Source organism: Zalophus californianus, chromosome 4 (assembly GCF_009762305.2).
Source record: "Zalophus californianus isolate mZalCal1 chromosome 4, mZalCal1.pri.v2, whole genome shotgun sequence".
NCBI classification, from domain to species: Eukaryota; Metazoa; Chordata; class Mammalia; order Carnivora; family Otariidae; genus Zalophus; species Zalophus californianus.
The window spans coordinates 93,731,710-93,744,331 of NC_045598.1; the positions used below are offsets into that span (position 1 = coordinate 93,731,710).

The following is a 12,622-nucleotide window of genomic DNA, read 5'->3' on the forward strand; positions in this document are numbered from 1 at the left end:
CTTTTATTATTTGCTTTCCAATAAAGATATGCTTTGATGCCAGGCACGAAATGTCCACAACATAAAAACCTAACCAGAATGTTTAAACAGATGCTTATCAGCCCTGGGAACTGCCATAAAAGCTACTAAGCTGGTGGTTTCCATTGTGGTGGTCTCTACCACCTTTTTAGGAGTCATAGCATTGCTTTGACCTTATTGAGCAGAGACAGTGGTGGTGCTGGGGACCGTATAGGTTGCAGGTGTAAGGTGTGGTGTTTGTAGGGGAGGAGATCTGTTGATTTACTGATTATTTACATACACATCTGAGTCCATTGTTCCCCACTTGGAAGCCCTTATAATAACCCGGGACTCAGATGGTATAAAAAGCAAATCCAGGCTCTGCTAGAACGGTACCAATGACAGCCATGGCAAAGCTTATTCTCCTCACAGGTGAGTCTGCAGTCAGAGACAGAGCCTTACTCTTACCTGATTTCTTTTTCTCTCCGGATCTGACAGCTGTGAAGCAGTCTTCACATTATACCTCTGGGCTCTTCCATTCTTCTTCCATCCTTTCAAATTTCCAAGAGAATCCTGACATACACAAATCTAGATAGATACAAGTCTATCTCTTATTCTAATCTCAGCTGACTCTAGTAACATTTCTACCTTCATTGATCCCATGGGCATTGTCCTAACAGAAAGGCTTATTTTCTTCCAATGCCGCTCTTATTCTCTAATCCCTTATCAATTGTTTCTTGTTCTGCATTCATCTTCCTGCACCACATCATTTTAATTGGTATCATTTTTATTTACCTGCTTGAATCCTTGGTCTAGCTTTTCTAGGGATGAAATCAGTAGGAACTGAGATAGAGTGATGTGAGTTATCTTTGTTCTACTGTTTTCAGAATTACTTCTTTTTTATCCCCTACTGTCCTACTGAGTTGCTGATGTATCATGGATAAAGAACATGTGGTCTATACATACAATGGAATATTACTCAGCCATCAGAAAGGATGAATACCCAACTTTTACATCAACATGGACGGGACTGGAGGGGATTATGCTAAGTGAAATAAGTTAAGCAGAGAAAGACAATTATATGGTTTCTCTCATATGTAGAACATAAGGAACAGCATGGAGGACATTAGGGGAAGGAAGGGAAAACTGAAGGGGGGAAATCGGAGGGGGAGACGAACCATGAGAGACTGTGGACTCGGAGAAACAAACTGAGGGTTCTAGAGGGGAGGGGGGTGGGGGGATGGGTTAGCCCGGTGATGGGCATTAAAGAGGGCACGTTCTGCGTGGAGCACTGGGTGTTATATGAAAACAATGAATCATGGATCACCACATCAAAAACTAATGATGTATTGTATGGTGACTAACGTAACATAATAAAATTAAATTTAAAAAATGTCAGCTAGAAATGCAATCATTTAAAGGGGTTAAGTCAGTAAATTGTTTAGAACCAAGCTATATCCGTTGTTTATTAGTTGTTCTAGAGCTGTGATTTACAAACGTTTTATAGTTTCAAAAGCTTTTCTAAATGAAACTTCTAGCTCAGTTTATAAAACAATCATGTCAGAAGTGCTCTGGTAGAACCAGGGAGAGGCATCTGGACTCTTGCCTCACAGTTTCTGGTACTTCTCTTCTACTATAAGAGCTCCTAAAAGGTGGCTCCAAGAAAATTCCAAGGCTTCAGGAGATATTGAATTCACTGCTTTAGAGGATGCCTTCTCTGCGGAAGGCTATACTCATCCCGGTTCAGGGAGGTGAAGCACCGATGGATGTGTACTCATTGAGTAGAGTACATTCTGGGTAATTTCAGTAGAAATTCAGTAAATTTTCCAAAACAGTAGCCTGTGAACTCTGCATTTAGTAACATTTATTATTGACATGAAAGGTGGACGAAGAGAGTGCCATGGCCATTTTTGACTAAGATGAGGGAAGTGTGGGTCTATGGGTGCTTTCACTGGAAAACCTACTCTTCAGCATAATCCCTATGTGCCCCTGGGCTGTAACAACCTATGGCAAATAGGATGGCACCCAAGGCCTCAGAATCAGATTCCACAGGGTATAGACAATTGGTTCAGAGTGCATGTGTTTTCTTTCCCTCCAGCTCTGGCACTTCTGCTGAATGTTCAGCTAGGTAAGTCATGAACTCTGTCTTTTATCTTTGACACAATCTTTTCGTACCATAAACCACAAATGTCTATAAATTACTCATAATGCAATTGTCTGATTAATGTATATCAAGAGATAAGCCATATGAGGGATAAGCCATATGAGGGAAAGAGAGCTACTGTTCACAGATGGGTTTGACATTGAGAGAACCTATTATTTTGGATTGGCTGTCACTGCTAGCCTCTTTAGCATGACCACTGGGAGTTATAAATTGGTATTCACTGGGTTTCACAGGACTACTGGACATCTTTTCTTAAGAGGTTCTTAGGCTTAAGATCCCCAAATAAATCTGTTGGAGTAAAAAATAACTAACCCCAAGTCAGTGACTAGTTCCCAAGTTAGAATCTTTGAACTCATCTGCAAAAGTATTTATATTAAACACCCCCCCATAGAGATCAGGCATTGAGGTAAAGGGAGGGAAACAGAGACAGAGCCCAAACGCACAGCACCTTTCAGTGGCACCTAAATCAGGCCATTATTCTCACTTCTTACTGCTCTCAGGTTCTGCTTACCAGCTGACATGCTACTTCACTAACTGGGCCCAGTAAGGGCCAGGCCTGGGGTGCTTTAAGCCTGATGACATTGACCCCTGTCTATGTACTCACCTGATCTATGCCTTTGCTGGGATGTGGAGCAACGAGATCACCGCCACTGAATGGGACAATGTGACTTTTTACCAAGCTTTCAATGGCCTGAAAAACAAGTAAGAGATGGAGGAGATACCCAATTTGGTGTCTCCTGGGTTGGTGCTTCCCAAACATTAATGTGCAAACTAATCACCTGGGATCTTCTTAAAATGAGTTCAGGTCCAGTGAGTCTGAGGTGGGGACCAAAATTCTACATTTCAAACAAGCTCCCCAGTGATGCTGATGCTTCTGGTTCAGGAAGCTACACTTTAAGTAGCAAGGATATAGATAACACAGCACATCGCCTGCTCTAGCAGGTATTCAAAATATATCAGTTCTGTTTCTCCTTTCCCTGTCAATATCTTTTTTTATGATCCAAGAAACTGCAAGCCATCTTAGCTACTCACATCAGAGAGCAGGAGGTGGAAGATAATGAAGATTAGACATCACTGAGCCCCCCAAATCAGAAATGTCTGCTGTATTTTAAGAGTTCTATTTGTGTAAAAATGAAACATAACAAAGGAACAATAACTCTGGTATCTTTTAATTTCTGATTTGCTCAGTTTAGCTATTTCTAGGAGAAATAAGGCTACAGGCCATCACTACCATCAGTAATAGTACTATCTTGAATGTAACTACTAGAATTTAAGTTATGATAAATAGAGGAAGTAAACTTCTGTGGAGCGGTATTTCTTTAAGTGTGATCCATTGACTATGTATAAGAATCACATGGGGCACCTGGTAAAAATGTCAATCCCTCCCACAGTCCAACTGACTCAGAATCTCTGAGAAAGGGGTTATAAGCCCAGAATTTTAATGTTTTTGCACTTTGACCATTGCACTCCATTCTTATATAAACTGTTTGAGAACCACTATTCCAGAAAAATGGGCATAATTTTAAGCAACTGATTTATATTCATTATCTTGGAGGTTGAGAAAGTAATTATGCTCCAGCAACATTTATCATTTCATCTGATGGAACAGAATATGATTTCATTATGCTTTTAAGTTTTGTATATATTATTGCCAATAGATACTTTTTTTTTACAAAATCCGCTCCCATAATTTGGATTTCTTCAAAGAATTTTGAGTGCATTTATGATAACAACACAATTTTGTTGTTGTTGTTGAAGTCTAATTAACATACAGTATTATATTATTTTCAGGTGTGCAATATGCTAATTCAACAATTCTATACAGTACTCAGTGCTCATCATGATAAGTGCACTGTTCCTCTCTTTCACTTATATGACCTCATCCCCTTACCTACCCCCTCTCTGACAACTACCAGTTTGTTCTCTATATTTAAGAGTCTGTTTTGTGTCTGTCTCTTTTTTTCTTTATTAAATTCCACATCTGCTTGAAGTCATATGACATTTGTCTTTCTCTGACTGACTTCACTTAGTATTATCCCAAGTATTGGATAACAACACAATTTTTATAAAGAAAGTCTTCAGTCGTGAAGGAAAATTATCCTACAGAATATCTTATCAAGGCAACATCAAAGTATATGACCAGGCCCAATACCAAAGCAATGTTATTTTTAAATAGAAGGACTCGTGGATTTTGAATTTCTCTTTTCTATTCTTTGCTTTATAGGAACAGCCAGCTTAAAACTCTCCTGGCCATTGGAGGCCGGAACTTTGGAACTGCCCATGAAGTCTTCTCTGGGAGAGCTGGGTGTTCGTTTGCTATTGAAAACAAGTTACGTTCCTTTACACTTCACAATCTAAGACAGGGTATGAAGGATGCACATTAAACAAACAGGCTACTGGAATAAATTACTCTACCAGTACCTCAATATTAAAGTAGAACACAATTTATTTTATAGGTTTACATTTAGATGTATATTCTGGGATTCCATTCACAGAGGTTTAGTTACTGAGATTTTGAAACAATCTCTTCTTAAAGTATTTCCAAAGCACAGTCCATGTGGAGAGTGCTATAGCACTTCTATTTACCTTCTGGGGGAAGAGAAGAGAAAGTCATGCAAATAAACAAGAAGACTTTGAGGACATATGAACTTGGGGGAGACTATTTGGAGAGAGAACATGGTGAGCTGAGGTAGCCAGGTTTCAAATCAACAAGTGCAACCTAGGGGAAAAAAAATCAGAGTTGGGTGGATAACAGAATAAAGGGAACACTGAAATACCATGGCTGGCTGAGTACCGATTACAAAGTAAGGCCAAGAGAAAACCAGAAGCATACTTATATCTGGGCTGTGGGTCCCCAGTGAAGAGCTCCGAGGCAGAAGTATAGAAGTTTGATTTTACTGGAAGGTGTTGGGACCACCAAGGCGTTCCCTCACCTTGCCTTCTTTGGGTCTCCCTCGGCTTCACTGCCATGGTTTCCACGCCTGAGAACCGCCAGACTTTCATTGCCTCAGTCATCAGATTCCTGTGCCAGTATGAGTTTGATGGGCTGGACTTTGACTCGGAGTACCCTGGCTCTTGTGCGAGCTCTCCTCAGGACAAACATCTCTTCGCCATCCTAGTGCAGGTGAGGAGGGAAGTGGCAATCTCTAACCCAAGAATATTCAAAGCCTATTCTTTCCAAGGAGAATCTGGTGTTTCCCAAGTGCAACTAAACTGGAATTTAGAATTATGGAATCTTCACGTCACAAAGATTCTTAGATATCATACCTTCATTCAACAGCATTTCATAAAGGTAACAACAAAAACACACGGGTGCTATGTGCCAGGCACTGTTCTACTTTATTCTACTATTGTATTTTAAAAATTGTAACTCACTTCACCTGTACATCTATTCTATGATCTAGGTACTATTAAGTATCATAATCTTTATTTTACAGAGGAAACTAAGGTTTAAGTAACTTGCTTAGTATCACACAACTACTAGGTGTCGTAACTACCCATGCAGTCTGGCTACAGAGCCTACTGCTTCTAACCATTACACTAGACTTATTCCTTACTTATTTGTTGAACAGCTGTAGAGATAAGAAAGAACATCTCTATTCTTAGCCGAAACATACCTCCAGTCATAATTTATAACTTCCAGTCATTGGCTCTAGTTCTGCTCACCAAAATAACAAAGAGTAGGACATCTTTTGTAATCTATCATTCAATATTTGCAGACTGCTGTAACATCCTGCCTATAATTTCTCTTCTTCCAGTTTAAATACCTTAATTCCCTTAACTAGTATCACATGACAATTTTCAGACCCACACTTCACTGGAACACACTCTGGCACACTCTAATAATACAATTATAAAAACTGAACCCAGTCCTCCAAATGAGATTAGAGTCACCCAAAATAAAGGTGCTTGCGCTAAATAATGTGAACCCATCACGTGGCTGTAACCACTTCCCTTATTGACCAAATCAGCATTTCATTTGATGGGATGTCAGTCCTATAAAGTAATTCATTTACTGGATGAAGGGAAGCAACATGTATACTGCCAAAAGCTGGAGAGAGGTTACTGCAGCAACTGTAAGTTCAGAGTATAGTGATATAAGTGGCGCTCCGACTGGTCATCTGGGACCTGCGTTCTGGGCATGACCTGGCTACTAACTTGCTGTGGGACTTTGGTGAAATTGTGTAGCTTCTATTCATATCAGATAGCCATAAAATCAATTGATATCGTCAATCCTATCTACTTTATAGGGATATTGAGAAACTAAAGAAAGATAAAATATCGGAAAGCATTTTGAAAAAGAAAAGCATTGATACAAACTTACTTGTTTAAGGAACTGAAATCGGATGCATAGATGACCTACTGTACTTGATTATTCTATAGGAAATGCGTGAAGCTTTTGAGCAGGAGGCCAAGCAGATCAACAAGCCCAGGCTAATGATCACTGCTGCAGTAGCTGCTGGCATCTCCAACATCCAGTCCAGCTATGAGATCCCCCAGCTGGCCCAGTGAGTCAGTCACCCTAGCCTCAAACTCCTGTAGTTATCACTTTTGCAAGGTGGACTTGTCCTCAGTCTGTCTTGCTATTCAGGGACCTCATTTAGGAGGCTTTGGGAGTGGTATCTTTTGCCTGCATAGGTGTGGGGAATGACTATCACGAATGTTTTTAAATCCCTTACCCCACCTCAGGTACCTGGACTACATCCACATCATGACCTATGACCTCCATGGCTCCTGGGAGGGCTACACTGGAGAGAACAGCTCCCTGTACAAATGCGAGACTGACACTGGCAGCAACGCCTACCTCAGTGTGGTGAGTCCCTGCACACATGCAGATGCAGACCAGAGATGAGGCTGTACATCATATGGAAATTCAGGGACAAAACAAATGAAAATTCTGCAAATGTCTCACTTGGATAACCATCCTTTCCAGTGGCTGAGCCTATCTCATTAACTATAATGTCACCAAAATGCTTTGAAAAAATACTATCCGTCTGTCATTAACATCATACAATTTTGCCTGTTAGAACAGTGGACTATCATAACTAAGCACTGGGTCATCAGCCTGGTGGAGCCTCTAGCTAACATGTTGTCATTGCAGGATCACATCATGAACTACTGGAAGGACAATGGGGTCCCAGCCGAGAAGCTCATCGTTGGATCCCCCACCTATGGCCACACCTTCGTCCTGAGTGACTCCTGCAACACTGGCGTTGGTGCCCCCACCTCTGGCGCTGGTCCTACTGGCCCTACACCAGGCAGGCTGGGTTCTGGGCCTACTATGAAGTAGGTAGATTAGGCTGTACAGTTCTGTGAATTCCATGCCCTGTGCTGAACAGAATGAATGCTCATTCTGTCCGCTACTTAATCTACTTAAAATACAGCTATCATTCCAAATGCTTCAAGAGTTTAAGTACCCTATTCATTTACCTAATCCAGTATGAAGAGCACTTAGAATGTGCAATATCCCTTCAAGCACCAGACTACATATTTAAGGTCATTTATATTAGCATGTAAGAAAATAAAAGAACTATATCTCTCAAATTAATGTGGGCTCCCAAAATCAAGTATTAAGGACAGGGATAACAGGAATATTTCAAAAGCGACTTGATATTATTTACAAATAACAACCCACAATTAGAAACCAGGAAAATCCCAATTGGAGACATGAAAGAAAAAGACAATCGAAGAGGCAAGTGTTTGTTTCTTCTTTCATGGGGATCTTATTTAAAAGATTTGAATCTCTTGACTTTTTAAAGATCTGTACCTTCCTGAAAAATGGAGCCACTCAGGCATGGGATGTTCCTCAGGGTGTGCCCTACGCCGATCAGGGCAACGAGTGGGTTGGTTATGATGATGTCAAGAGCTTCTGTCTCAAGGTAAGGTCAGCCTGTCTGACATACTGCGGGCCCAGCCGTGAGTCCAGGGAAGTAAAATGACCTCTGGTGTCCTCTATCCTTAAATAGGCTCAGTGGCTTAAGGAGAACAATTTTGGAGGTGCCATGGTCTGGGCCATTGACCTGGATGACTTCACAGGCACTTTCTGCAACCAGGGCAAGTTCCCCCTGATCAACACCCTGAAGAAAGCTCTTGGGCTGCAGAGTGCAAGTAAGTGAAAACAGAAGGGTGCCAGGGGTATACAATTGCTCCTTCTCCAGCTCAAAAGGCAGCTCTAACATCTGTCCGCCCCCACTGGCCAGGGAGTCACTTCCCATTTCACCTCACTGCTCTTGCCCAGCTGAGACACAGGTGCTCCATTCTTTCCCTACCCTTGAACTTCCAGGTCAGGAATGTCATGCTCTTATGGGAAACCGGGCCTACCTGAGTGAGTTTTCCACCTCGGCTAAGTCTTAAAGGTGTGGAAAAGCCCCAAGAAATTCGGCTGACCTTCAATATATAAACATTTACTTTTCTATGAACACTTCCCTCGTGAAACGTCTCTTTCAGCCCACCTGGAGACTGAACAAGAAACCCTCAGTACTGCTCACATGTTTCTAATCTGTAATTCAGGGGAAATACCAAATCCTTAAATTTTTTCCAGATTTTTCTCTTAGAGCTCATTGACTTGCCACTTATACCCAGATCCTAGGCAAGTATTTTGCACATATTGGTGCTCAGTAATTTTTTTTTTAATGATTTTGACATCATAAAGGACGAGAGAACTTTTTAAATTTAAAAGCAGAGTGGCTTGAAATTATAGCTTTTCCTGAGTGTGGAGTTATCTTGTGATGTCCTCACTTGTAGGGATCCAGAGCTAACAGCACTCCACCTCCAGACCTTCTCCTCAGGGCCATTAGTCTTCTCCCCTCTAGGTGAGGGTGGGAGCCTCTTCCAGGTCCATGAGTCTGTTTTGTGCTGTTTCAGGTTGCACTGCCCCTGCTCAGCCCGTGGAACCCATAACTCCTACTCCCAGGAGCTGAAGTGGAGGCGGAAGTGGGAGCGGAAGTGGGAGCAGGAGCCCAGCTCTGGAAGCAGCTCTGGGGGCAGTTCTGGGGGCAGTGGATTCTGTGCCAGAAAAGCCAACGGCCTCTACCCTGTGGCGAATAACAGAAATGCCTTCTGGCACTGCCTGAATGGAGTCAGGTACCAGCAGAACTGCCAGGCCAGGCATGTCTTTGACACCAGCTGTGATTGCTGCAACTGGGCATAAACCTGACCTGTCTCCATTCCCGGGTCTCCTTCGCTTAGTACATCTTGCTCCTACCTAGAGTTCTGCAATAAAAGCTGTCAGTCAAAACATGAGCCTTGGGGCGCCTGGGTGGCTCAGTCATTAAGCGTCTGCCTTCGGCTCAGGTCATGATCCCAGGGTCCTGGGATCCAGCCCCACATCAGGCTCCCTGCTCTGCGGGAAGCCTGCTTCTCCCTCTCCCACTGCCCCTGCTTGTGTTCCCTCTCTCGCTGTATCTCTCTCTGTCAAATAAATAAAATCTTAAAAAAAAAAAAATACTGTCTCCATATCCATCTTTATGTTTTCTTCAAGAATTTAATTCTTGGGGCGCCTGGATGGTACAGTCATCAAGCGTCTGCCTTGGGCTCAGGTCACGATCCTAGGGTCCTGGGTTCGAGCCCCGCATGGGGCTCCCCACTCAGCGGGAAGCCTGCTTCTCCCTCTCCCACTCCCCCTGCTTGTGTTCCTTCTCTCGCTGTGTCTCTCTCTGTCAAATAAATAAATAATCTTTTTAAAAAAATTTTTATTATTATGTTATGTTAATCACCATACATTACATCATTAGTTTTTTTTTTTAATTTTTTTATTGTTATGTTAATCACCATATATTACATCATTAGTTTTTGGTGCAGTGTTCCATGATTCATTGTTTGTTCATAACACCCAGTGCTCCATGCAGAACGTGCCCTCCTCAATACCCATCACCAGGCTAACCCATCCCCCTACCCCCTCCCCTCCAGAACCCTCAGTTCGTTTCTCAGAGTCCATCGTCTCTCATGGTTCGTCTCCCCCTCCGACTCCCCCCCCTTCATTCTTCCCCTCCTGCTATCTTCTTCTTTTTTTTTTTTTTTAACATATAATGTATTATTTGTTTCAGAGGTACAGGTCTGTGATTCAAATAAAAAAATCTTGAAGAAAACAACAACAACAACAACATGAGCCTTTTTGGGTTAAGTGATTGGGGTGGAAACATTTCTAGATGTGAAAATAAAGGCTGCTCAGGGGCAGGGGGTGGCCTAAGAAAAGAGTGTGTGAGGAAGTGGGGGAGCCTGTTGATCTGCATGAAGGTCGGAGGCTGTCAGGAGGAAATGCTTGAATGTTTGGTGCTGGGATGGGATGAGGGCATGAAGAAGATAGGTCCGTAGCCTGGAGACTGCCCTCAGGAAAGAGCCAGAGCGATTCCGTGACACTTGGGGGCACAGGCCTGTGGGGCTTGCTCGAAAAGATGAAGCCCAGGGCACTCTGTCCATACCTGCTGAGGTCCCAGAGCTGGCCCAGCGCCTCCTAGACCAGGATCCTTTGGGGATGTCTGCCCAGCCTGTGGACCCGCAGTGCTCCTTCATCAGGGGATTGTCCCCTTCTTTGAAGCCATGGCCGTGGTCCCCAGCTGCTGTGCTTATACTGCATCTTCTCCTCCCCTGGCCTGGCTGATTGACTAGGATGGACATCATCAGACTCAAGAAGGCTAATCAGATCATCAAGCCTTGAAATCTGCAACAGACAACAAGGAGTGGCTGTCATACCCTGAGAACGGCTTGCCCTGGGATACTTAAACTCAGGAGCTGTAGTGAGAGGCTGTGGAGGAGGGCAGTTGCTTTGACTACAAAGCAAGGAGACCAAAGGTGAGCTGCAGTTGAAACCCTGCACGAGAGACGGAAGACACGGACAGCTTTCCGCCTTTTGATTCTAGCTCCTTCCTGAGACTCAGATGCCTTTGTGCCCTTGGGCTCTGTGAAACACCCCTATACCTCTACCGTAAATTCCTCTTTGCTGCTTAAGCTGGCTTCAGTCTATTTTTTATTGCAACTAGAAGAATCCTGATACAATGGCTCCTTTTTTTTTTTCTGGCAGGCTTAGTGTATGTCAAACTCTGTTCTAGGTGTTTTACATGTATTTTATTGTTTAATTCTCCCAGCCACCCTGTGAGGAAGATAACATTAGTTCCAGAAAACTGCGGCACAGAGGAATAAGTCACCTGCCCGAGATCACCCAAGCTAATAAGTCGCAGACCCAGATCCCAAGCCAGGCAGGCTGGCTCCAGAGCTCACAGTCCTAACTACTCTACTTCACCACCTCCCTTGATACAGATGTTATGGTTCACACTGTAGATGGCCACTTTGTTGATAGTGATAAGGCACAAGCAGCATTCTGGGTAATGATGACACATTCATGAGCTCACAACACTTGTGGTTATTATGTGCCAGATAATATTCTAGGTACTAAAGACATATTGGTAAATAAGATAAAGATTCCACCCCTATGGTGGTTATATTTTGATGGTGAGAGTGTTAGGCAAACAAAGAAATGAAAAAAAGGGTAACAGTGATAGAAAGTGAAAAGGAGACGAATGTACTTTAGTTTGGGCAGTCCGGGAAGGCCTCTGTGGGGGGCAGGGGCCTGGGTGGCACAGTCAGGTGAGTGCCCGACTCTTGGTTTCGCTCAGGTGGTGGGATCGAGCCCCGTGTCAGGTGTGGAGTCTGTTTGAGATCCTCTCTCGCTTTCCCCCTGCCCTTCCCCAACCCCTTCTCTCTCTCAAATAAATAAATCTTTTTTTTTTTTTTTTTTTTTTTTAAGGAAGGCCTTTGTGGGGAGATGAGCCTTGACATTCAAGAAGAGCCAGTCATTTTGAGATCTGGGAAGAGGGAGTTTTGGGCACAGGTGCAGCAACTACAGAGTCCTTGAGGTGGAGATGAACACGGCACATTAGAAGAAAGAAGACCAGGGCTGCACTGGGGTAGTGGGCACAGGAAAGAAATAGGGAGGGGTCAGATCACGCAAGGTCTTGAAACATGGTTAGAAGTTTGGATTTTATTGTAGGTGAGCTGTGGAGCCATTGGAAGTTTATAGCAGGGATGGAGAGGTGGTAACATGATCTAAATTCACCATTGAGAAGAGAGGGCTGGAATAGGGTTACAGAACGTGGGAAAATCGCACTCATGATTGTAGCTGATGTATTGAGTTCTGAGCGCTGACATGACATGCCTTGAAGATCAAAAACATAGATATGGGAGTGTCCTCAATAAGCAGGTGAAGGCAAAAGTCAGCAAAATTGGGTACTATCATAATTACGTTTCTAACCAAAGAATAAGAAAGCCTAGAGTTAAATAGAGCATAGGAATCTAGGCAGACTCTTTGGAAGGAGACACGAGGATGCAGGGAACTGGACTTGGTGAAGGACACGAAAGAGGCCATTGACTCTGAGGAAAAGCATCTTTTGTTTTTTTTAAGATTTTATTTATTTATCTGAAAGAGAGAGCATGAACAGATGGGGAGCGGCAGGCAGAGGGAGAAGC

General features: G+C 43.1%; 1 protein-coding gene across 1 annotated transcript; it reads left to right on the top strand.

Moving 5' to 3' along the window:
* The first annotated feature begins 404 nt into the window (after window positions 1-404).
* CHIA (chitinase acidic) lies at window positions 405-9,311 on the top strand. The gene is given in 13 exon segments (XM_027620750.2): window positions 405-429; window positions 2,096-2,125; window positions 2,662-2,863; window positions 4,386-4,441; window positions 5,095-5,285; window positions 6,545-6,669; window positions 6,851-6,974; window positions 7,263-7,404; window positions 7,407-7,447; window positions 7,921-8,040; window positions 8,128-8,269; window positions 9,026-9,114; window positions 9,117-9,311. Coding segments are annotated over 13 exon segments (1,482 nt in total).
* Window positions 9,312-12,622: the final 3,311 nt, after the last annotated feature.